Raw genomic sequence first — 27540 nt, forward strand, 5'->3', positions numbered from 1 at the left:
CTTTAAAAATACTTGAATTATAGGGCACACAACGTATGAACAGAAACTTCACTGTTCTTAAAATATCTTTTGTTAACTGTGGTCTGCAGCTTATACAAATTGTAGAAATGACATCACGTAACACTTTAAGCTGTTGATAAATTTTTTTTACGATGCAACCAGTTTTGGTCAGAGACCATTCTTGAGCACCTGTTGTACCCACAGCATGGAAACAGGAAAAATTCAGGCAAAAAGGATACTTCAAAATTGTAATAACAATACATACAATGCTTGTGGATATTTAATTTATATTTCTGATATTGTATTCTTTTGATATATATAGTTTTTGCTGGTAATCAAATTCTGTAAGTGTTGCTTGTATTGTTACTATAATTTTCAAACATTCTTTTCATCCCAAATTTTCCCGTATCCACGATGTATATACAACAGGTGCCTGAAAATGGTCTTCAACTGAAACCAGTCACACAGTAAAAAATTAAGTTGAATAACAGCTCAAGATGACACATACTGTCATTTCTACAACTCACTGCTTTAGGTATCACCTGTGAGTAGCTGTACACTTTGATGACCTTGGCACTGGGGTCGTGCTGTATTCTGCCACCACCAGTGCACTCGGTATCAACGCCGAGGCCTTTCACCCTGTCCATCGTCTCATCGTAGACGTCCGAATGGAAGCCAACTCACTTGTATTCTCGCACCTAGTAGCAGGAACCATAGTCAAACTTTGAACAAAATGTATCAAGAGTACTAAGCAAGAAGAAAACACAAAAGTAACAACGCGAGTGGAAATTGTGGCATCAAAAATAATCTGAAAACATAACTTAAAGGAGCTGTTGTTATATCCACTATCTATAGGAAACACAAACAGGAGCTTCTGTTTTTTTTTTTTTTTTTTTTTTTCATACCTACTGCAAATGCAAATGAAAGCTTTTGTATATTCGGACATGTGTTCTCTCGGAAAACACTGAACATAAAGTAAATCATCTAGCTGACAAGGTAGTTGGCAACATCAGCACACGGCTTTTGGAGAACGGATTAATACTTCATTGCCAACAACTGAACTCTTGTAAAATAGAAATAGTCTTGTCCTGAGTTGGTCGAACAGACATTTTAAATTCTTAAGACTGAAGATAGATGAAAAGCTCTCTCAGAAGTATCATGTTCAACACCTTAAGCAGAAAATGAACACCTCTGTCTTCACTATACACTATGTCTTGGACACAAACACAAAAGCTTGTTTACTTTTGCTCTGTTATCTCATATGGTGTTATAGTTTGGGGCAATTCTGTGCACTTCGCAAGAATATTCTCATCCCTGAAAAATGCAGTCAGCAAGCTCTGCAGTGCCAGCTTGTGAACATTCAGGGTTGCCGCAAGTTTCCCCAAGTGACGTTCCCCGATTTCCAGCAACTTTTAGCATTTTTCCCTGACAAATTTCGAGGTCTCAAGAGCAAGTAAAGACATAAGTTCACAAAAAAAAATGTAAGGACTTCTGTATTTCTTCCCCTCATGAGCAAAAATCTTAAGTACTAATGTCAGCATCTTTTGTAATGAACAGTTTTTAGATGGAGAAAGAAAGACGATGGTATATAATATTCCATGAAGACCACTGATGTTATTTTATTTCAATAAAACTAAACATATTTGGTGACACAAATACGCATTTCCTTGGAGTCGCAAGACAGATTTAAAATACCTACACTGATTTCAGAAATAACCTCAGAAAAAAGTAGGCCTATTGAAAGAAGTATATAAGGCAGGCCAAAATATACAGGTACATAGCATACAAACCGCCTGTGACTGCCGCAAGTTGTTCTTCCTATCACTCATACTTTCTAATATACAGGGTGTACATTACATCTGGGAACACTTTCAATTATTTATTGCACAAGAACCAAACATAGCACAGATATCACACATATGTCATTTTGAAGAGAAACCCTGAAAGTTCTTTTTCATGTATACCACCACAGCATACTTTGGTGATTTGCCGATAGCACCAGTCATAAACATGGCAAGTTCAGGTGCGGAGCGAGCTTTCTGCGTGTTGGAGTTCGACAAAAAAAGTGTGTGCTACAGCTGTTCAATGGATGTTTAGAACAAAGTACAGTAAGAAACCACCAATAAGGAAGGCACAACAAATTTATTATGACCAGTTGCTTGTGCCCAGCACAGAGAAGCAGACATCCCAGTGTGAGTGAAGTGAATTTGGATTGCATACCAGAGACATTCATAAGGAGTCCAAAGAAATTGGTGTGTCGTGCATCCCATGAACTCGAAATGGCTCCACTGACTGTGGCAAGTCATGCGACAGAAGATGTCTATGAAACCATTCAAATTGGAGCTAGGGTAGAAGGTCAATAACAACGACAAAGACAAGTGTTTTGAGTTTTGTTCACAGTTGCAACAATTGAATAAGGACGGGGATGGAATTTTTGATCGCTTAAGTTTTAGCAATGAAGCCACTTTTCACACTAATGGGAAAGTGTACAGGCATAATTGTCGAATCTGGGGTGCAAAGCATCCACACTAATACATTGAATTTGGGTGTGATTCGCTAAATGTAAATGTTTTTTGTGCTTTGTCGTGTCGAAAACTGTACGGGCCATTCTTCTTCGCCAAGAGAACTGTCACTGGATATTCCTACTCGGATATGTTGCAGCAATGGCTGATGCCTCAGATGCAATTGGGCTCTCCGTTCATCTTTCAGCAGGATGGGGCTCCACCCCATTTTCATTGTTAAGTTTGTGGGTACCTGAATACGGAGCTGCCGCATCGATGAACTGGCCGTGCTACAGAAGGGAACAGCTGTTTCATGAAATGGCCTCCCTGATTACCAGACCTCACTCCGTGTGACTTTTTTTCTGTGGGGACACATTTAAGATCCGGTGTATGTATGGTCTCTACCACGTGATGTAGCGGAGCTCCGGGAGAGAATACGAGAAACAAATATCACAATCGACGATGCCATGCTGGGACAGGTATGGCACGAATTCGATTACTGTATTGATGTCTGCCGGGTCACTCATGTTTCGCGTACTGAATGTTTGTAAAAAAAAAAAAAAAAAAAAAAAAAAAAAAAAAAAAAAAAAAAAAAAAAAAAAAAAAAAAAAAGATATGTACATCCTGTATAAATTATTTTCTAAGCCCCAAAATGTACTAGAATAAATAAAATGTTTATAAAACAATGTACCGCACAATGTACTTGCAGTGAGAAAGTCACAATTCCTGAACTCCATCGCCCATGGCCTCTGGCCTGCGAGGAGCACCACAGTCCTGAGTCCTCGGATAAATCACGAAAACCCACTGCATTATACCACACACAAACAGAGCCGGCCTGGGAACAGATCGGCGAGACTAGATCCGATGGGCAGGGCTTGCACATTATTGGGAAACGATGGGCTTCAAATCGGCAGACCCAATCCGTTAGAGAGACCCACAGAAATGACCTGTGGTTTTGGCCCATCATGGAAGTCCATTCATGTGGCCAGCTTTACACAAGTCACTGACATTATGTTGACGAAATGAGATGGTGGTGGTAAATCCATCAATTTGTGCAAATACTCTGAGAATTAATGCTAATGAAGATAGGTAGCAACTCACCGTAAAGATGATCGCTGAACCATGGACAGACACGTAGAAAAGACAATCACACTCTCACAACTAAATTTTTGGCCATAGCCTTTCTTGGAAAATAACACACACACACACACACACACACACACACACACACACACACACACACACACACACATATTCACACAATCACTCAGACACAACTCGTGCACATATGACCGTTGTCTCCAGCCACTGGGTCAACAATCTCCAAGAATCATATCAAAACAAACCACCCCTCACGCCTCCCATCGGCAGCTACTAGGCTAGTGGCAAGAAGTGGTGGCAGCACTGACTGCAAGCTGAGGGGAGTGGTAGGAAGTGGAGAAGCAGTAAGAATGAGGGAGTAGGGAAGCGGTGCATGTATTAAGCTGCACCCAGCCAGCGACGATGCAGGAAATCCCAGTAAACAAACTGTTTCATCTACTGAGACAAAAAACTAGATTTCTCCAGGTTTTTTTTTTTTCCAAATTTCCCAGCAGGGCAGAAAAAAAGAGTGATACACCTAAGTATTCAAATCCACACACAAAGGTTACCTTGTGGTATGCTAGAATTCCGCACAGGAGGCCCTCACAATACATGAGAACTTCTCTATGCAACATGTAATTTATCCTAATTTCTCTTAATTTCATATTTTATTAATTCTGTAATTTTTTGTTTATAAATTTTATATTCAGCTTTCTGTAAACTAGGTACCACCTCATCCCACGAGCTTTGGCTCAAAGTCTCAAGATATGCGATAAAAAAAATAAATGTCAATCCCAAAACCTCACACGCCAATATAATGATCTGCATGCAATCATTCTGTTGATAATGGCACATTAAATTTGGGGGGGAAAAAAAAACTGATGTCCTTGATAATTCAAAGTTGTCATTTAAAGTCACAATTCTATGTATTATAGAACACTGTACAGGAAAAATGGAGTTGTAAATGTAGCTGTGTTTTAGTGAAAACAACGTTTTTTTCAAATGATGGAGAACCAATGGAATACTTGTTGGTAACATCTGCTCTATACCATAAAACAGCACAGTACGGCACTTTATGAAGTTTAGTCAAAGGCCTGTTTTGTGAGATAATTTCTTTCTGGAAGTTGAATGCATTGCTTCCGTCACCAAAGCAGGCGTTAAAAAAAAAAAAAAAAAAAAAAAAAAAAATGCATTCAGCCCACTCACATCATTACATCATCAGTGCAAACCAGACGATATTTCTCGTGTAAATCTACACAGCTATCTGGCAGTTCACACTTAAGGATACATGGCATTTTTCCAGCTCAATATTATGTAAAAATCAACACCTATTTCTTTCAGGCACTGTTTATAATGTATATGTTTTAAGATATTTTTGTTGATATCAGGTAATAGAGCACACTTTCTAAACAAATTAGAAGTATTTTGAATATTTTTGAACCTGCTTAGAGTTATTTAAAAAAAGTAACAAGGAAATTCTTCCTCAAACTGAGGTACCATTTAATCCAATGTTATACATTTGAAGGAGACCAAATTTTTACCAGACATGCATGACATGGCTGAGGTACTAGACCTATTTAATTCCACCTATTACGTATATTACAAGGATAAAAAAGTATCACATCTTACATTTAATATTTATAATTTTTTCCTAATAAAAATGTTATTTTTTCAATGATTTAGCTGATTCTGCAATAAAGCTTAGGTCTACTACATAAGTATGGACTACCGAAAGTTACAGAAAAAATTAGAGCAATGCTTTCTAAACTTTAGGAAATATTTGTACCTGAATTCTGAAGAAAACAACTTGCGGGAAATTGCGAATGAACATATGAGTCCAATTAAACTGTGCCTCAGAACATTCCTGAAGCATAGTCTACATCCTGCAGCCTTTCTTCATCTTCAAGCTTCCTCTTGGCATTCCTTTTAGCACTTCTTGCTTCTTTGGTAACTTGAAGAGCGAATCTTTCAACTTCATGCACCCGTTGTCTGTCACACAGAAGAAATTGATCTTTCATATTAGAGCCACATTTTATGCCTAAATTTCTCAGGACTTCCTACCTTCCTATCACTCCATCATTGAAACATAGCACACCATCTAGTACACCAACTATTAATTTATTTATTCCTACAAAAACATTCTTGAGTAATCTTTCCCGTATGGAATGGTTGAAACTTTCATTTGTATTCTGAGTGCCCCCATGAAGACATTTACCGTATTTACTCGAATCTGAGCCGCACTTCTTTTCCGGTTTTTGTAATCCAAAAAACCGCCTGCGGCTTACAATTGAGTGCAAAGTAAGCGGAAGTTCTGGAAAATGTTGGTAGGTGCCGCCACAACTAACTTCTGCTGTCGAATATATGTAGCGCTACACAGGCATGCTTTGCAGGCACAAAGATAAATACTGGCGCCAAACCCTCTGCATGAGTGTATTAAAAAAAAAAAGAAAAAGAAAAAGGGGTGGCAGACAAGTTTTTCCTCCGCCTCGAGTTTTGACCACTGCATTTTCATACATTATCCAACGAAGTAAATACAAATTCCGTATTGTGCACCTTTGAATGTAGCAGCATTTCAATGCACTACGAAAATCCCACTGCCAAGACTGTTTGGGATGTTTGTCAATATGGCCAACTCTACGTTCTGAATTTTTTCCTAACTGTGAGAAGAGATGGTTCCTTATAGGAACTTTTATGAATTGTGAATAGCATGCAGTATTCTCTTCACATAAGAATAATTAGAATATAAACATTTTGCCATGTATTCTTTCGTGTTTGCTGCTAACTCATTTAAATCCTGTCTGCCTAATAAACTACGAAACTAGAGTGAGACAACAGCAAACGCAGAAAAATATAGATATCATCCCATGTTTATATCTGTATTATTCTTATGCCTAATAGTGATACAGTCAGAAATGAAGCACGGCAATTGACTAGATTTTTAAATCTAAGATGACTAATTTCAATGCAGAATGTAATGTACTAAAGAGGTGCCTGCAAAGATTTTCAAACGGAGAAAAATTTTCGCTAAACTCCCGTTCAGAATATCTTCTATCATACGCTGTCTATTATTTGTTTCTTGTTAATCATTCTCAAAGAAAGCAGGAGTGTAGGTAACAGCAAATAGCAGTCTCTTGCCATTGTTTCGCTAACGAAGTACGCGAAAGAGGAAGGGTACCCGTATAATACGGATGGAGCGCCTGACGCATAATAATGGCTACCTGGTAAAGCTTAACTACTGAGCTTACGACTCGAACCAAACTACTGTAGCTGTATCGTCATTCATTTGACCTAAATTGTGTCTCATATTACAATGGACCAACTTTGTTTCGATTTGGAGGTGCGGCCTAAAACTTTTCTCTCCCCTTGAATTTCAAGTCTCAAATATCAGGTGCGGCTTAGATTCGGGAATTTTTTTTTTCCTGGATTTCGAGTCTCATTTTTCAGGTGCATCTTAGATTCGAGTAAATGTGGTACTAAGCAAAACAGGGTCCACTCAGGTCTCTAAAAATTGGTTTTATTTCATTCGTAACAGGCTCAAGAAGATAATGCTTATGATATTTTGATAGTATATTTGACCACTTTCTTTTGCTTTTTGGTAACCACACCTAAGAATCTGCTCCTTTAGTGCAAAGTCCATGAACAGTGTGGTCATCTGTGGACAACTTATGAAAGTAGGTGGCCCATACAGCTTTCCTCATTGCTGTATCATCATTCAGAGGTGCAGTTTGTCTAATGGCCAGTCCTTAATACCTCTGAAGGAGGTCTATTTCAGTTTCTGTCAATCTGTCTCAGCCAGACAGAGATTTTCCATCAGATAGCAATTTTCCTTTCATTTCCCTTCTTAGCTTCCTCAATCTAGCACCCATCCTCTTTTGCACATGTCCACAACACTCCAGTTTTGTTACGAAGCTATCACCATAAACATTGAACTCATTAATTTTATTGAAAGCTTTAGATTCCCCTTCACCTAGGTACTTTGTATATCTAACGTTATAAACGGGCACTGACCTCTGAAATAATTTTAGAGCTCCATCACACTCCATACCTCTACTGTAACCATCATAATTATTATAACACTGATGTTCAATAATCCTTCAGTGTTACTATGGCAGGTGTGGCAATAATTAGATAAGCACTCAACATCAAAAACTTTTCCATTCTCCACAGAAGTAGCACTTAAAACACCATTCAAGGAACGATGTCCTCGATGTTGCCATGTCCCATCAAGTGCAACAGCAATGTCCCTTGTTTCACTAATATTAACAGTTTTTTCTACTGCACATTTCACAGATGCTTTAGACACAACCGTCAAGGCACCTAAAAGTATTCTTATGTACTTGCTGAACCTACTGGGAGGAGGAAGGTCAATCAAATGACAAAACGTTTGTGCAGCCTTTTTTTCCTTTTCCTATTGCACGCATTGCGTACACTAACTTCAAATTCACATCATATGAATTATGCACAATGTTCGAAGTCATTTTCGAGGTAGATTTATTGCAGGATCTACACAGACCAACTAATTTTGACGCTAAACCCTTCCTGCTACTTTGTTGTTCAGTTATTTCCAGACAGCCTACACCATCACATTGTTTACATTTTTCCACTTCCTTTATAAAAGAAGATAAGATACCCACACCAACAACAACAAATCCACTACAAACAGCGTCATTTTTAACACAAAAATTTGAATCACCAGGAGGCGTGCCATGTGCGAATTTCTTCACTGAAGAACTGACACGTACGTTACTTTCAACAGTGTGGCTTGTTTTGTTTGTCAACTGGTTACCACAGAATTTCCTTTTATCGAATTTCTTGATGTGTGGCACACTAAAAAATATGTATTTTCACAAATATATGTAGCACTTGGGAAACAAAATTTAATTAACATGTGAACAAACTGCTTCAGAACACAAAAGTAAATACTTGCAAAGATAATCATTTACAGACGCTAGAAACCTGCACTGTTACCAACATATACAAAGTATCATACATATAATCGCTGGAAACAGAAAGAAAGTGCACAGTTCTTTTCAAAATAATACTGGTTTCTGTAACAGAAATAAAGGGGGCATGGCAGTATACAAGGTGCGAATGTAAAGTAATGACACTGATGTGAAAAAAAAATGTTGCTTACAGTTTTAGTCAATTTTCGTGTTGTCTCCTTCAAAGTTCCCTTCAGATTGCACACACTTTTTTTAGCACTTCTGTCATTGATGGTAACATTTCTGGAACTCATCTTCTGTAATATCCTCCAAGACCTTCGTGACAGCTTTTGGGACATCTTGTGTTGTTTGAAAATGGTGTCCTTGACCACCATTTTGACTCTTTGACAGAGAAAAAAGTTGCACAGAGCAATATTTGGTGAATAAGGTGGCTCTGGTAGTACTGAAATTTGTTTTGAGGTAAAAAATTATTGTACTGACAGAGCAGTATGGGATGGTGCATTATCGTGATGCAGAATCCAATTATCAGCAATGTTATTATTAGACGAACCGTTCCTCGATTGATGTGTAGCTCTCCTGCAATCATTTTCATGGATAACCTTCTATCAGATTTTACGAGTTCATGCACCCTGGCCAAGTTGACATCCGTCCGTGAGGTTGACAGTCGTCCACTGCAGTCTTCATCTTCAACATTTGTTCTGCCTTCACTAAACATTTTATGCCAATCAAAAACTTGAGCTTTTGACATAATCTCCTCTCCAAAAGCCTTCTTAAGCTTACCGTAAGTTGTCGTCGCGTTTTCACTCAATTTAACGCAAAAAGAAATGGCATACTGTTGCGCAATATTATGCAGTTCCATTTCTGTGATGAGAGACACTAACACGTGTTAACTTATTACAGCACAACTCATGACTGAGCAGTTGCTTCAACATGCCGCTTGGACTAGAAGCGGCTTATAGACCAAGGTCACAGATATTGTGCCTACGCAAGCCTGCAGGGGTGCCACACCTTGCAAAGAAAATCAGTCTCATTACTTTATTGTCGCACCTCGTACATGACCGTAACTTTAAAATTTGGTATGTATAGGTCTTTTTTCATTTCAAACCCTACAGTGTATATATCAATGTAATCAGGAAAGACTATAGAATTTAATAAAGTCATTTAAAAAATTTTGATTTTTCCACCATTTATAAGTATCCTGTATCCTTAAGTGTTCGGCAGAGGATTCATCGAAAAGCCTTCAGACTATTTCTGTAACATTCCACTCTTCAACAGCACTGGGGAAAAATATCATTTAAATCTTTCTGTGGGAGCTCTGATTTCTCTTACTTTATCACGATAATCATTTCTCCCTATGTAGGTGGGGCCAACAAAATATTTTGCCATTCAGAGGAAATTTCCTGAAAACATCTCATCATAACAAAAAACACCTTTGTTTTAATGACTGTCAGCCCAACTTGTATATCATTTCATGCGATTTCGCCAGCCGATCACAGCAGGTATTCAGAGCTTAGGACACATGATGTAGTCAACCAACAGCAACATCACTGTTAAGTAGCGCGAACACACAAACAGAAAAAGTTAATGGTTCAAATTAATGTAAATAGAGTTGCTAAACGAAACGCAAAGCCTTCACATATAATATTGGTCTATCAGATTAATACGCTGCAAGAGAAGCTAAGCTTTCACATAAAATGTTGGTCTTTTATGCGCGTATTACAATTTAAGATGTATCACACAAAGGTGCCAGTAAAATTTTTAATAACGACATAAATGTCTGATCTTCCAGGCTCAAAATTCATCTAAATGGCTCATCATCAAAGAGTTGATTTTTAAATGAGAGTCAAACACTTTGTGATTTAAGAAATTCATCGTACATTACCTCACATAGTTCTGGTGTAACTGCTAGAATGGTACATTGATGGTAACGATTTTCAACCCACCATTCGAAATATTTTCCCACGACCTGTTAGAAATAGGTTCGTTTCTGCAGTTGCCAGAGAGCGCCAGATGACAGGCATCACTGCGCAAGCGCAGCTACGATGTCGTAGGGAGCCCGCATGTTCGTACGTGTGAAACAATAAAAGATATTACATTATGTAAGAAACAAGACATCAGAGGATACTCCAAGAGAATCGGAATTTCATGGCCCATACTAAAATGTTCACATTTAAAGTGCAAATTTGTATGTCCAGAATCCCACGACCTGTTATTAAGCTTTTCTATGTGGTTTTTGGGATGTAAATTTTCTTCGAGTACCAGTACTGGCCTGTCTCATGTTTGGTTCTTTATTATGGCGTAATGCCAAATGTGCTAGAAGTTGAAAATGTGCACTTGAAATGCAGCAAACACAGTGTGTGGAATTAAACACTTTGTCTCAAATATATTGTCTGCCTTAGTGGAAAAGATTAATGAAAGAAAATTTCTTTGGCAAACCAACAAAAATAACTTCATTGTTCTAAAAGGCAATTAATGCTTGACTGTCAGAAAGATGGAAATAAAATAAAATCTGCAACTAATAACACAGTTTAGCCTTCCATAATTATGTGAATGTATTTTAATTCACTTGATAGCTCCCGGCCACAGAAATCTGTTTTGTCTTCATTTGACGTGGGAGCAGTAAATGAAGAGGAAACAGCAAAAACACTAAATGTAAAAATGGGTCACGTGGAGACTACCCACTTCCCAACTGTAATTCAGACTGTTCTGCGCATCAGTCCCGGATCTCTAATATTTCCGAACCGGGGCAATACCCCGCCATCCCCTCGAGCGTTTGAGATAGGACGTTAAAAAAAAATTTTTATGGATGATGTGACTTACCAAATGAAAGTGCTGGCAGGTCGACAGACACACAAACAAACACAAACATACACACAAAATTCAAGCTTTCGCAACAAACTGTTGCCTCATCAGGAAAGAGGGAAGGAGAGGGAAAGACGAAAGGATGTGGGTTTTAAGGGAGAGGGTAAGGAGTCATTCCAATCCCTGGAGCGGAAAGACTTACCTCAGGGGGAAAAAAGGACGGGTATACACTCGCGCACACACACACATCCATCCACACATATACAGACACAAGCAGACATATTTAAAGACCATTTTTTGTGGGGGTGTTGTGAGGGTGACATGGTATTAGAAGGTGGAAAGTGTAACATGAGGTTGAAATGAAAATGAAAGATAAAAATATATGGGTAGAGATAAAGGTGAACTAGAAAGCAACTGGAGATCTGGTATGAAAAAAGGCGAAAAAGTGTAGGTTAAGTTGAGACAGCAATGTGCATAAAGGTTAGGTGGTTGTGTTGCCGCTAAAACACGTTAAAGGACGGACAAATTCGGGAAAATTTCGAAAAAACGTGTAATATGTCTGCTTGTGTCTGTATATGTGTTGATGGATATGTGTGTGTGTGTGTGTGCGCGAGTGTATACCCGTCCTTTAAGTTCATTTTGTAGTGCACGTCTTTCTGAAGGGTCTGATGCATGCAACATGTGTGTTCGAGGAAATTTTTCGCTCTGTGGAATTGAAATGTGTATATTTTGTAATGGATGCCATCAAACCATATTCAGGACAGTGGAAATTAAAATGTCCTGTGGTGCCTCTCCTGTTTACAGTTGGCCGGTTTGACATTCTGTCCCTCTTTTTTTTTAAAAGAAAGAACTCTTCAGAAAATCTGCAGTCTTTGTTCCCTATCAGCTCACAACTTGCTGCTTTGTGTGACATAAAATTAAATATAGGATACATAAACCCAGTAAAGACATGAGACAAGCAAGACAATACATGTTTCTTCAATCCTTAGCTCCTAGAATTTTTTACCCTCTAATCTTGGTACAGCTTTACATGGAGTGCTTTCCTTCGGTGAAAGAATCTATTACCTCATCAAAGTTCGTCAAACATTTTGCTACACGAAAAGTCGAAATGTCGTTGTCTAATACTGAAAAAGCTGTTAATACAAATAGGACCAAAGACTGGTGTTGTTTCCTGATCTGATTACATCTATTTTGTCACTGTCTGCTAGATAAAACAAAATAGGCCTTTCTAATACTACAACAATTGTAATACACACAAAATAAATGAGACTGTTTTGGCACAAACGGTCTTTTTTGTAAGGACAGAAAATAATTCACAAAGTACCCATATCAAATGCCTATTAGGCCAACTACAAGCAAAAAGCTTTACGTTAGGAAATAGTTTCACACCTCATTCATACACTCCAGTTTCTCAAGCACGAGATCGAAAAGTAGTAGTATGAAATTTTTATACGAACTTGGAATCGTCATATTGTTCCATAATTTGTGTGATGCCCCCATTTCTTCTCCTTCATCATTCTAACAAACAGTCTTGTTATCACTAATTCTGTAACTATTCCTGCCAATGCCAAAGCTTATTTGCAGGTTAACTTCATTAACTCTACCAGAATCACCGGTTTAGCTATCCCGTGATTATTTTCCGGTTAGGCATTGTTACATGGTCGTACAACACGTTTTCCGTGCTTCTTCCAGAACAGAACCTAAAGTAGCTGCTAGCTGTGGACTGCACAACTCGCCCTTACTAGTATAGCGATCTGCCCAAAAATTTTTTGTCAAAATGTCATTTTCTTGTATACACCGAGAAGGTAATACGTAATCATTCTTACCTGTTATTCGTTTATTTCCACTCCTGTAGTCTGAATCTATGGATTCCGCTAGTAATTACAACAACGCTCATCATTCGCAAACACAATCAACCACACAATCAGACAGCGGTTGGCATTCATCCGTTCAGCCTTACTTCGCTCAGCTCTGTCAGATTCCACTGACAGAGGAAACATGTACACTACGCACGCATTCACAAATCAACTTGCGATTCATTCAAAATCAACTAGAATGTGTTAAAAATGTTCAAAAACCGACAGGGATGAGTTTCAAAGCAATATGAATAATCAATAAACTAACAAACTAACGTGCGCTGGATGCGAGTCGCTTTGTGAAACAAGGTTTCCTCCCCCCCCCCCCTCAAGAATATGAATTTGCCCCCCCCCCCCCCCTCCCTAGATTTGGACCTCCTGCGCATGTATAAATCTGGCAGCTTGGGCGCTCCAGTAAAATTTTTCCCGGTAGCATCTAGCTGCTTGCTGCGACTGCTTACACAGCCAACAATTTCTGTAGCCAGAAGCGGGAGAAGGTACTACTCAACTGTGCATGTGCATGATCGAGCTCGTAACTGTTAAAATGAATTTAATGTAAACAGTTGTGACGTCACGCTCAGCGGAGGCAAATTGCTGTTACAAAGCATTGCACAGTCTTCCTAAAGCCTTTGACACATTTTACTGTTGGCGTACACTTGTATGAGCACCGTTTTGTTGCTGTATATGGTGCATTTCCCTTGAAATTTAAGTTTTATTTTCGTTTTTTCTCTTGTTCATGTTTTATTGCTGCAGTATTGAGACACAGTAATATCCTTTGTTAGAGTATTGGTTCTTACCAATCAAAATTACAAAAATTTAACTGAAAACAAAAACAATGAAAAATTTCCCGGGTTTTTCCCCGGATCTTCTGGGTCGTATACACCCTGCATGTCCATGGCGCACTTCCCCTTCTTAGCAATAAAACAACATAAGTTGCTCTTCTTTGAATGCTTTTTCATATCCTCTGTCAACACTATCTGGCAAAGATACCATAGCACACAGGGCCATAACTGTAGTTCAACAGTGTTTCAGTGAAAATCTTTTGTGTGTTTTCAGTTGTATCGCCATCCACCATCTCACTTCCAATTTAACAGTAAACACTGAAACACTATGTTATGCAGATAACAACCAACCTTAGGCTACAATTCCCCATTGCAAGTCACCGACATCAAAAGAAAAATTCAACTGAGAAAATTGAAAAATGATGCAAACGACTGTCTCTCAAATAATAATGTATCACAAAGTTGACCAAATATTAGTTTACCAGTTACTGACCACTAATTTGCTCGGTTCTTTGCCATCAGGACCCTCTGGACCAAAGACATGTATTAGAACATACTTAAATGTTCCCTCTGGGTCGATATCCACATCAGGAACAGCGGCAAGCTTCTCTGCTGCTGTCATTAGTGTCCTGTTAAACAGGTGTTAAAATTATTCCAGAAATATTTATATACAACAGGTGAGAGAAGAGTAGTGGTGCAGTCACAATGTAAACAATACAATTCTGCCTCTAGGATTTATACTGGAAAAAATGTTTCCTTCAGAGAAATAATGATCTAATATTTGGATTTTGAAACGTGTGCCTATTAAGTAAATACAAGCATTCTGTGGAAGATCGTACACCATCCAAACCATAAAACTATCAATTAATTGTATCCAAAGGGAAACATACTTGAGAAAGCCATAAAATTACAAAGAGAGACAACTGCATTCTCGTAGAAAGAATTCGCTGGGTGAATTCCTTCATGTTTGGTGGACTCAAAAATATTTTTTAAAAACATTTATTGGTTATCGTTTAGAAAGAGCAGCCATTTTTGTTTCAGGCTGCAAGCATTCTTACACTTTTATAAGTGTCTGTGGTTTTTTAAATTATTCGGTAATGGATTGCCCCAGACCTTTCATATAAGAGGTATTTATTTCAGCAGACACTGGACTATAAATTAAAACCATGATCACCCTGCTGAATGTATTAGGGAATACACTTTTAATGTCTCAAAGTTGTTGGTTGTAAATTTAAAAAACCCATTTTTAATACTATCTTTCCAAAGAGTAGTTTCTTAGCCTTAATACATTTTGTGGTATTACACTACTCAGTACAGATACCTTTTTTTTTTTTTTTTTTAGAGAAACAATTATGACAAGCTTATACTATAAGCACTTTAAAAACAAATGTTTTGAATTTTTTCATTCTTTGGTCTGCAAATCTTTGTTAATGGACCAGATATAAATCTGAAAATTACACATTTAATAGACCTTTATGATATCAAACTTCTGTATAAATTTCAACCTTGAGATTCCATGGACAAAAAAAATTTCAAATATGAGTCAAAAATATGTTTCTTACTGTTTGCAATATCTGGGCCGATGGAAACAGTGTATAAATTACATAACTTAAAAATATCTAGGATAACTCTTTAAAAAATGAGACAATTCATTACATTATCCCGTTTTCAACTTATTTGTTTTTACTATGTTGTTTATTGAACAACAGAGATATTTCTTCACTCATGTTGGGCACAGGGTTAAATGTTCGCCTAGTCACAGTCATAAATTCCAGGGGAGAAGACAACTCCTTTAATGATTTTTAACGGGCCTCTCGAATTGATCCTTTTCAAATTTTTTAAACGGGGTTCTTGGTGCTGGTAAAATGTAACATCCACATCTTGGTTTTGACGAGCAATGTTACCAACTTTGGCAATCCACCACTGTTCGCCATAGACACAAGCCACTATGTCCTTCCTTTGAAGTGTCAGTGGTACAAGTTTTCCACAGTGATGACGTTCACTATCAGAGGATGTTGATGTGAACTTACAGTTGAGCAAGTTGTATGACTAAGGTATAAAACAATGAAAATATCAGGTGCCTTTAATCTTCTGACAAGTTTTGAATCTTTCCTCCAAGACATTGGCGTAGAGTTCTAGTATTTCCTCACATTTAATGAAACATACGTAATCCCTTTTACCCATTCTTTATACAGAATTTGAACATTTCTTGACGTGTCCAGATTTGGTTCTCATAGGTCCGTTGCAGACTAGCTTTTGTGACAGCTCACTTTGTTGTACCCTTTATGCCATCACACTCACTCTTCCAAGGGCATGATGCAAAAAAGTGCTATTCTGCACCGAGCCAACGGTCTTTTTTCTTTGAGAAAGGAGATATTAATATTTGTTTGCTTTTATATTGGCTTGCAGCACCATCAGAAAAGTTCATCAGTTTGTTTATGGAACTGTCGTGCTGTTTTACGTAGTTTGTTAACTGCAGGTGAAAAGCATGCACTGCTGTAGCTTTGTGCTCAAAGTAATCATTTGCAACACAAAAACTATGACTCTAGTTTATCTGGATCTTTATAACAGAACATAAATGGACAAACTGTGGCCTGTTTGTTTACCCAGTGGTGCCCTTGTATTTCACTTGAACAACAAAGGAATAGTTTTCAGAAAAGTCAGCAAGAACTATACATTCATCAACTGCCAAGGTTTGCTTTTGTCCTTCAGAAATTTATCCTGACTTTGGCAATTAAATGACACACTATTGAGTTTTCAAGGTTAGTAACCAACACTTAGAAAAACTATTCTCGTTATTTTGAGACTCCATTGTTCAACTGCACACTTCAAGGGCTCATTATTAACTAAGTGTGAGTGAACAGATGTTGGTGGAAGGGGGATGACAACACACAAATTTGTACAGGCTTGTCTACATCTACATGGATACTCTGCAAATCACATTTAAGTGCCTAGCAGAGTGTTCATCGAACCACCTTCGCAGTTCTCTATTATTCCAATCTCGTATAGAGCGCAGAAAGAAGGAACACACCTATATCTTTCCGTTCGAGCTCTGATTTCCCTTATTCTATCGTGGTGATCATTTCTCCCTATGTAGGTCAGTGTCAACAAAATATTTTCACATTCAGAGGAGAAAGTTGGTGATTGGAATTTTATGAGAAGATTCTGTTGCAACAAAAAATGCCTTTCTTTTAATGATGTCCAGCCCAAATCCATTATCATTTCTGTGACACTCTCTCTCATATTTCGCAATAATACAAAATGTGCTGCCCTTCTTTGAACTTTTTCAATGTACTCTGTCAGTCCTATGTGGCAAGGATCCCACACCGCGCAGCAGAATTCTAAAAGAGGACGGACAAGCGTAGTGTAGGCAATCTCCTTAGTACTGCCAATAAATTGCAGTCTTTGATTACCCTTCCCCACAATATTTTCTGTTTGTTACTTCCAATTTAAGTTTGATATCATGAAGATCCATTAAGTGTGTAATTTTCAGACTTTTATCTGCTCTCCTTACAAAGATATTGTAGGTCAAAGAATGAAAAAATTCAAAAAATCAATTTTTTAAAATAGTGTACATTTTGTGTAAGCTTCTCACTATAAGAAGTAGTTATACTGTATAGTGTAATAGCACAATAAATATTAAGGCTGAGAAATTACTCTTACTTTGGAAAAATACAATTAGGGTAGATAAAAAATCTACTCACCAAGTGGCAGCAGAACTCGCACATAAAAGACGGAAGAGGGGTGAAGGAAGAGAACTGGAGAGGTCTAGGAAAATTGGTAGATATCGGGAAAGTCACCCAGAACAGCGGGTCAGAGGAGACTTACCGTAAGTAATGTCTTTCCTTCTCATCCCGTATGGTAAGTCTCCTCTGACCAGCGGTTCTGGGTGACTTAACCAATATCTACCCCTTTTCCTAGACCTCTCCAGTCTTCCTCCTTCACTCGATTACTTCCCCTTCCACCCTTCTGCCTGAAGAAGGAGCCACTGGCTCCAAAAGCTTGCCAATTACAGCTGTCTTTTATGTATGTGTTCTGCCGCTGCTTGATGAGTAGAATTTTTATCTATCCAATTAAATAGTTTAAAGAATGAGCTTTTTTAGCTTGCAATCAACAAGTTTGAGCCATTAAAAGTAGGGCCTATATTAAGGAATACATTCAGCATGGTTATCATGGTTTTTAATTTATAGTCCAGTTAATGATTCTTATTTGAAATTTCTGGGGCAACTCAGTACTGAATAATTTTTAAAAAACAGATGCCTGTAAAAGCAAAAAATAGCCACTGTTTCTAAATGTTGAGAATAAAATTTTTTTAAAAATGTCTTTAAACCCATTAAACATTCGGGAATTCATCCAGCAAATATCAATTTTTTTTCTGAAATGACCGAGCGACTGGTTACTTTTTTCCCTGGCCCACTAGTCCTAGCTTACATAACAGAAATTTTGATTTTTATCAATACCAACTGTCTGCTTTCACCTATCACATCATCAAAATGCTGGACATAAATCACTCATCGAAATCAGCCACACACTGCAACGACAATTTTATCTATTCTCATAACGAAACAATCATAGGCTCCCCAACTTGCATTTAAAAATAATGCAGAAGCAATATAAATATGGAAAAAAAATGACATACTGTTTTAGAGATAAGGGATCTAAAATTCTTTTATATATTTTTTGACATAATCTCACAAGCATTTCACAATGCTGTATCCAATTTTGACAAGCCAGCTAACGCCTTTAGGGTAAAGGCACATACTGGTTTCCATTCTGTTCTCAACAACATTGAACACAACAGAAACAGATCTCTGTCTACCATCAGCATATGCCTTTCGTCTGAAGACTACCACTGACTGGTTGAAACTAATTACGGCATTGTGAAACAACCCATGTGTTTGTGTGGAAGTTTTGTGCATGGATATCACACACACCACATCATCAGTAGCATGCTACCAGTCGAAGGCAGTGTCAGTAGATCCAATTAAACCTTCGGAACTCGGCATTAGGGAAGCATCCGATTTAACCCATCTGCTTTGACCCATGACGTCATCTATATGACAGAAACGCCTACGTCCAGAGTATACAAAATGTCGACAATATTGTCACTATGTACACATGCCAACAAACCTGCAGGAAAATAGAAACAGTGAAAGTAATCTTACTTCAATGATAAAATGAAACTACAGAACAACCGTGGGAAATAGGGGGTCTAGGGCAAGGACAACCTAATTTTAACAATACAAAACATCACATCACATCACATCACCCCTAAAAAAGTCTCAACCTACGACATAATGCTACAGCCACAAAGCCAGCAGGAATCATACCGTTCACTCGACCTATATAGCTCAAACCAAGCCCACAATACCAAAAAACCATCATCTGCAATAACGAAAATGGCACTTACGCAGTTTAGGGGGTACATGCGCTGATCATGAGAAAAATACCTATTTTTGAAGCAAACACATATTTCTGAAGAAATAAGCATATATATGCATGGAATACCAAAAAAGTACGTATTTTCATATGGAGGTGGGGGGGGGGGGGGGGGGGGAAGATTAATTAACTGCCTGCTTTCACCAGGTTATTCATGTTGCTATGCCAATATGCTGCAGACATTTTAATATATTTCTTCACAGAGTTCTTTAGCCATAGGTAATGCTTACAGTTTCATACATCCTTACCATGATAGCTATTGTTGGCTTTGCATATTGTTGCATATGGTATATGTCCCTGTTGCTCACAGTTATGCATCTTGATCAGTGCGACCAACAACCTATATTTTTCTGTTGTGGCTGTTCATTTTGAAGTATCGTATATTACTGCGTGTGCCAAAATGGCGAGAAATTTTCCAGATTTGAGCGACTTTGTAATGGAAGATTTATACCATGTTATGGAGAACACCCAAAGCTCAATACAATGGGCTAGGCAACAAGGTCTTATGAAGAACGATATGGTGTGTGAAAATGGGTATTGTGTTGGATACAATGAGATGAAGCTGGAGAAAACTACAGGGAAAGATGGCGAAATTTGGAGCTGCTCCATTGGCAGGGACTGTAGAAAGAAATGTTCAATCAGGAAAATGTCATTTTTTGCTGGCAGTCATTTAGACATTTCTAAAATTTTGCAACTGTCTTACATGTGGGTTTTCGAACGCAATAGGCAAAAGTTTTTAATGAGGGAGCTCAAAATTGGCAGCGAGCACACTGTGGTCGATTGGTGCCAATTTTGTAGAGATATCTGCCATGAATATTTCTTAATTGAGCCAATACTTTTGGGCGGCCCTGGCCATACTGTTGAAATAGACGAGAGCTGCTTCGTCAGCACCATCGAAGTCATAGGTGCAAGAGCAATGGGTCTTTGGTGGTTATGACGTTGAGACAAAGCAAAGCTTTATGGTTGCTGTGCCACAACGTGATGCTACCCATTTGCTGCCAATTTTGCAACAGTATGTTTTGCTACTGGAACCACAGCAGTTTCTGATTTGTGGCAACTTACAACACCATAGGTAACTTGGGCTACAATAATCTGGCTGTTAATCATTCGCTTTATTTTCTCGATCCCTTTACAAACGCAACCACAAATCACATGGAGTCAGTCTGGCAAAAAGCTAAAGAAAAAAATCCTATAAGGCCTTTCAGAACTCACTGTGCTATGCTGAATAACTACCTGGCGGAATTTCTCTGGCGTCAACGTTTTGGGGAAAATCCATTCCACAATTTTGTTATTAATTCCACCTTTCTTGAAGAGAAAGAGAGAGAGAGAGAGAGAGAGAGAGAGAGAGAGAGAGAGAGAGAGAGGGGGGGGGGGGGGGGGGGGAAATAAAAATTAAAATCCGTGCATACATATGCAATATGTCATTTTTGATACAAAAAAAATTTTTGAGACAGTTAACTGATTTTTTCTTTGCATCCAAATGAAAAATAAGTACTTTTTTGGTGAAGAGCGCGTCAGATATGACTGTAACACTAAAGTTTTGAAATAAAAAAAATTTTGGTATTCAGCGCATATATATGCTTATATCTTCAGAAATACGTGTTTCCTTCAAAAATAGGTACTTTTCTCGTGATCAGCGCATGTACTCCCTAGACTGCATAAGTGCCACGAAAAGCAGAATCAGATGTTTCCCTCGACCTATACAGCTGAAAGGAAGCCCAGATAGCAAGGAACCAATACAGCTGAAAGGAAGCCCAGGTACCAAGGAACCAATAGCTACAACCCGAAGAGTGGAATCAGACATTTCCCTTGACCTATGTAGCTCAAATGCAGCTCTCAATACCTACCAGCAATAATAATAATAATGAAAACAATGTAAACTTCACACACCAACATAACTCAAATAACACCACAAAAACCCAAACCTTCAACAACTCGAAAACACAAAAACCTGTATATACACCAGATCAATTAAAACCAACCAAAGTACGATAAATGTAAAACAGACAGAACATCAGAATTACTACAGATTAAAACCAAAATAAAAGTTTATTACCAACAAAAGCATGCAACAAAATCACCTAGGTTGGCCGCCGCTACCAGTACACACACACACACACACACACACACACACACACACACACACACACACACACACACACAAAACTAATCAAACCTAACAAAATGCCACACACATAAAAAACCATCACTGAAAAACGAAGATTTCCAAATCCACATTGCAGCACTGGCTACCCAGACTCAAATAAACCCACCATGTTACCATAGTGATAATGAACCCAATATCACATGTTAAACTCAACAAACACAAACCAATTCAAAAACACACACACAACACCATTATGTCATGGGTCAAAGGAGACAGGTGGAATAGAACACTTCTAATGGCCCCTTAACTTAGTTCCTACCTCACGCAGACAGACAGGATGTGAGGACAAGAATGAATAGTTCTGAAAAATAAGATTAGTGTTTCACTTTTAAAAGTGTTAATCAGCAGTAGGGCCTCCTGGGATCTTGCTTCCTTGACTATCAGTAGTGACCAGCCATACTGTTTCTTTGTAAAACAATTCCTTAATAACTTCATTGTTTAATATTTGGATTCTTGCACTGATGTCACCTCACGTGTAAGATTGTTCCCCCTATTGTTATCTAGACAACAAACTTGAACTCTAAGACATGATATCACAGTACATAAAAAGATTTTTACATGTTAGTCTGAGAACGTGGACAGTGATCAAGAAGGCATACCCTAAAATTGCACTTACTTTAAGTTTTCAAAATGTCACAACCCCTTTCTTCTGTCATTTATCACTCTTTAACCTCTGGCAACAATCTGTTAATATAAAAACTGCACTGTTTTTAGGGTTCATGTTAAACCACAGACCTCTCTATAACTGACTGGTTGGAGAAAGGCAAGACAAAGAACTGGTTATGAACTGTTGTGTCCAAATCAATCTTTGAAATGCCAAAAACAGGATTAGTTAAAAATGTGATACCAAGCTTATGAACGACAACACCCTTAACGTGGTGGAGATATAAGACACAGAACTGATCAACTGCTCACCTAACTAATAACACGAAAATGTTAGCGAAATAAAATGCTAGAGACTACCAGGATCTCTGTGAGAAAAGGTAGTTTTGGGCCCAGGATGTTCTTTCTATTAGTCCTTCAAATATATTAAAAAATTGAAAATACCAGACCACAATTCGAAAATGGAGCCTCACATAGGTACTTAAATGTATCTATGGAATGACCTACCAACCCAACCTATCCTAGATATATGTTTACACTAGTCTACAGATCAGCCTGTCAATGTAAATGAACACATATATACATCTTGTATGCCACAAGCATTCCCCCAGTCGAACACCATCTCCAGTAGGCCTAGACTTAAAGTACACCTAGCAAACAATACAGTCTAAGCTACCAGCCACAAAAAATAAACTTCATATTATGATCAAAACACACACTCAAAATATTTTACTGAAACAAACAAAATATCCTAGATGCCATATGACATCACACTTCATATAGGCTACCTATGGCTCATGTTGTTCACTGAACTCCAAACACGTTTATTTTTTCACACACAAGCATTTATTGCTTAGTCCACTTTCTTGAATAAGTATCATGAGGCTATCGTGGTTAAGTTTGTCAAATTAACTCCCAAAAACATCTTTTTGATAGCAATATTCTTGAATACTGGTTGTTTCTCAGATTCCACACCCCTTCAGAATACCAGCTTGGTGCTTTCTGGGGTTAGATATTAGCTACACAGTCATAGTTATGCTACCAAGACCTTGTAATGGATCTGGGAGATGTTATTTTTTTACCGTATTTGTCGATACCGAATTGTAAATGTTTTCTTATATTTTTGTCAGAATTTATTATAATTTGTCTTATTATATGTTAATTTACTTCTGTTTTTGAGAGTAAAAGCATATTGATTACTATTAGAAAATGTATCCACAGTCTAATATAACAGTCGCGACACTCACTGCTGTAAAAATTGTTGCCGTTTGACAGATGGAGCGACACTAGCGCTCCAAGTGGCAGGTAAGGTGAACGTCAGACGCGTCGTAAGCATAATGTTTGTTTGCATCCATTTCCTACTTAATTTCCGAATTATTTGAGTTATTTTCTTGGCTCCAAGGGTTTGTGTGGTACCAGAAGGCATATATGTTTCTAAAAATGATTCTAAAAAAAGTGCAAGTAAGGACAAAAATCATGAATAGAGTGGCAAGCTACAACACATTCGTGAAGAAACACTTGTGACATTGGACAGAATTGCAGCTTACCACGTTGATATCAAAAGAATATAAACACACAGATTCACATGTAGGAAGCACAGACATGTACCTCTACATGCAAAAATGACCGACAGCTTGTTTATCGTTCTGTAAGCCTACTGCGTTTGTCATTTTCGCCTGTTGCCACAAGTACGACCTTCATCTTTATATTATTCTAAGTGGGACAAGCAACTACAAAATAGTGGGAGAAATATGCTAAAAACATTATAATGAGCTGATTACACTACATTTCAAGAAAAACCAAATATTTGAATAATTTTCAATCAATCAGTCAGTGCACAAGGTGCTGACAAAATAATGTCATCACACGAAAGAAGCAAGGAAAATTAAGTGACTAAGAACAGAAGTGAACGAAATACATACCAAAGAAATCAGCAGCCCAAATGAGCCAACTTCTTCAGTTTCTTATTTGCTTTCTTGTTGTTAGAAACTAAGTCTTGATTCCAATATTTGAGCCAGTAAACGAGTCTCACTTTAACAAATATCTTGATTAACAGCAGCTTAGTTTCTTCACAACATCCAGGGGGAAAACTTGGGACAGCCATCAACAAGTTTACATATAATTCACCACAGTTTTTCTTGTGAGAATGTTCATCAAAAACTGAAGCCATCTGATTTTCACAATCCCTCAAAAATAAACAAATATTTTCACTGCAAATAACCAGGCTTCAAAATTGTCTTCGTAACTTTTGAAATTGCAATAAAATTTGTCATTTGCATCTAAGTCCTGGCTGTTGTCTACAAGTAGATTCCTGCACTTGACACAATTATGTAAAGAAAAAAGTTTCTTCAATATGTAACCAAACACATATCTCATACTGTATTGTTCTCCAAGGTCTGCTGGAACTTCCACATTTGGTAGCTTTGTTGCAGAACTTGTATCACTACTGCATAACAACTGTGAGACCTTTAATGTTTGAGCAGATTTCATGTCCAGTATTGCCTGATCCCAGTCAATTCCTTCACAATTACTGCTTGCCACATTAGAAGAATTTATCAGTTTGCTTAGTGTACAGTTGTTAAATGCAGCACAAAACTGCCTTGGAGATGGGTTGCTGCAAAAACCACCTCTCTGCCTCATAGTTGAAGAAAAGTTTTCCAATGTGTCTTGGTTAATTTTACGTGAGAATAAGTACAATTTTGTTCCAGTCAGTACCTCGGCAGCAAGCATTTCCAAAGCACATATATTGCTTAGAAGCCCCTTTACACATTTTATCCTCAGGAAGTAATCTTTTCCATCAGAGCCTACAAATTTCCAAGAGTGAATCCATGGCTTCATCACATGTAGAACATGCAGATGCTCTGAATCACTCCTAATACAGTTCCTTAGATGCACAGGCCCTTTCACACTGTATGTATTAAAGAAATCAAAAATGTCTTTAACTTTCTGACAAAAGTCTGAAGTGCCAGTTGCAGATAATGGCATACTACCACAAAATACAAGTGTGTCAATACCAGCTGCCACTGTGTGGCTTAACACACAAACTGCAATACCCACTTTCATTTTTGAAAAAGCTGGCAGTTCGACAGCTTTTTTAGTCAGCTTCGGAGCTAACTTGTATTTCCTGTGCAAGTCATTTGAATAGAGCTGAGAAATGTCCTTCCAAGAAGCAGTACCAACCAAACCATCATTTGATGTATGAATTATGTCATACCTAAATAGGTTGTTTCTGATGTTCTTAAACAAATGTGGGGTATCATAGAAGAAATAGATCTTCTGCTCCTCATATACCAAACTTGGATTGACTTGTGTAATTCCGTCTCTTTCTCCAGTCCACAAAATTTGAACCCTGATCAGTCACACAGGTCTTTACAACCAAGCCAATTTCCTTAAGTCTCTTGACTACTTCATAAAATATAGCAGTCGAATGCATAGCTCCCACTGTTCCTTTACAAAAACAGTACAGCAATGGTTGTTTGAAACATGAAAAAATGCCACTAATCATTATCACCAACATACTGTTCGCAATTTTAGCTGTGCCTCATATGTCAAATTTGCCATTAGAGACATTTCATCCAATGACATGTTCACAAGTTTATCATTATAAGAAAAATGTTGCACCTTTTGCTTTAAAAGATGGAATATATTGTCACTTATCCCACATTTTATTTGTATGCCTTCCACATACCTTTGTAATGTAGCCCTACGCACTGATGGAAGCATAAAACATTCTGACAAAAACCTGTATGCCTGAGTGCTGTAATATAATAAATTTAGAGCAAACAGCTTATTTTCGTCTTTCCATCTTGCAGCACGTTTCTCTTTCAATGGCATGCTAATCTGGCTTAACAACAAGTCAAGGGCACTTTTTTTAAATATGGGGATCCTATGGTCTTTAACATTCGTTTGTCCTTGTTCACTTGCTCCTTCTGATACAGTTTCTGTCGCTGTCTGTAGGCACTTTCCTTGTCCCGTAATAGTTTCGCTCGAAGTCTAGCGATTTGCACATTCTAACACTTCACACGCTTTTGTAAGACACGAACAGCTGCACTTAATCTAACCACTTCATCGTCAAAGCAAGTCTGTGTTGACAATTCACACGAATCTGGCACTGATACATGCAGAGTTGAACCGGCTGCTTCTGTGTCATAGGACTGTTTTACTGCTTTAGATTGACTGTCGAATCTTTGTGGCAGTTTCCTCTTCATCGTCAGCTGAGGTGGCTTATTTGGAATGTCAAACAGTGTGGGTACTGCATTCCACACGAGTTTGTTGTTGTCTGCGTTCATGAACAGGTTTTGTTCGAAATGTAGCGAACAAAACCTAATATTATTATACAGGTACACTGGTTCTTTCTTAATGAGGTCTTCTCGCCTGCTATTAACAAGCCATTTTCTGCTCCTAAAACGAAACATTCATCATTTATACACATATAGTTTGCAAGTGAATCCTGACGATACAGTTTAGTAACATGATGGTATATACCTCTCAGGATCCTTAGGAAACCTAAAAAAAGACAGCTGTGGTGTCTTCTTCCTGTTGTTGGTGCAATGTATTGCGCTACAAACGCTCCCGCCAGTAAAAGCCATTGTATAAATCAAAATAAACAACCACTATTCTCTTTCACGATCGCGCCGAATTCACAGTGTAACCTACCAGCCTCTTGGGGCGCTGCTGGCAACAAAATCGAGGCGAAGTGTCGCGACTGTTATATTAGACAATAGACTGTGATGTATCGAAGAATAGCAAAGAGACTGATTACAAGTGAAAATTTGTGAATTGTGTAAAATATCTTTGACGTTGGAGTCGTCTTTGACTATTGTCGTGGTGTGTGTTGACGGAAGAACAATGAGAAGGTCGCCGTCATAAATAATTTTGAATTATGTTACTATTATTTTTGTATTAACTAAAAAGAAGAAACTACATTTGAAGAAACTGTATTTGAAACACCAAAATGAGAGAAACACGTTGAACCACGTCTTTTCTGCAGCCGACAACGATGCATTGTGGAATCATACTTAGACAACTGAAGCCAAGACTAATATCGCCTTGCAAACGTCTAACGGAAAAGGTACTGTCACGAAATATGGCAAATTTAAGTAAATAAAAGATAGTGATCATATTTTCAACTTGTCTCTTAGCCGGGATGCCATATTTCAACTGGGGACTGTAGCAACGCCACCTAGGAACAAGGCCTCACAGCGCGACTCGTGACGTCACGACTAGGGGTCCGAAATACCGAGCGGCTTGTTAGGCTCTACGCCACGCATATGAAAACATTAAACAGTTTCCTGGTAGACTACTCACTGTTTTATACACAAATCTGTAAACAAACGCTAATCATTCTCACAGGAGAATTACATTGTT

At 38.0% G+C, this 27540-nt stretch overlaps 2 protein-coding genes across 2 annotated transcripts in view; both read right to left on the reverse strand.

The window, feature by feature from the left end:
- LOC126419144 (14 kDa phosphohistidine phosphatase-like) overlaps positions 1–23576 on the reverse strand; it is a 45180-nt gene extending 21604 nt beyond the window's left edge. The window contains 3 exon segments of the mRNA XM_050086254.1: positions 543–698; positions 14458–14593; positions 23421–23576. Coding sequence (XP_049942211.1) covers positions 543–698; positions 14458–14593; positions 23421–23524 — 396 coding nt within the window. The 5' untranslated portion in view covers positions 23525–23576.
- Positions 23577–25717: 2141 nt separating this feature from the next.
- On the reverse strand, positions 25718–26877 carry LOC126419330 (52 kDa repressor of the inhibitor of the protein kinase-like). Its single transcript, XM_050086515.1, has 2 exons — positions 26659–26877; positions 25718–26574 (listed from the first exon to the last, which is right to left on the reverse strand). Exons 1-2 carry the CDS (start codon positions 26760–26762, stop codon positions 26184–26186), a joined length of 495 nt encoding a protein of 164 aa, XP_049942472.1. The 5' UTR covers positions 26763–26877; the 3' UTR covers positions 25718–26183.
- Between the last annotated feature and the right edge of the window lie 663 nt (positions 26878–27540).

Source organism: Schistocerca serialis, chromosome 9 (genome assembly GCF_023864345.2).
Source record: "Schistocerca serialis cubense isolate TAMUIC-IGC-003099 chromosome 9, iqSchSeri2.2, whole genome shotgun sequence".
Lineage (NCBI taxonomy): Eukaryota > Metazoa > Arthropoda > Insecta > Orthoptera > Acrididae > Schistocerca > Schistocerca serialis.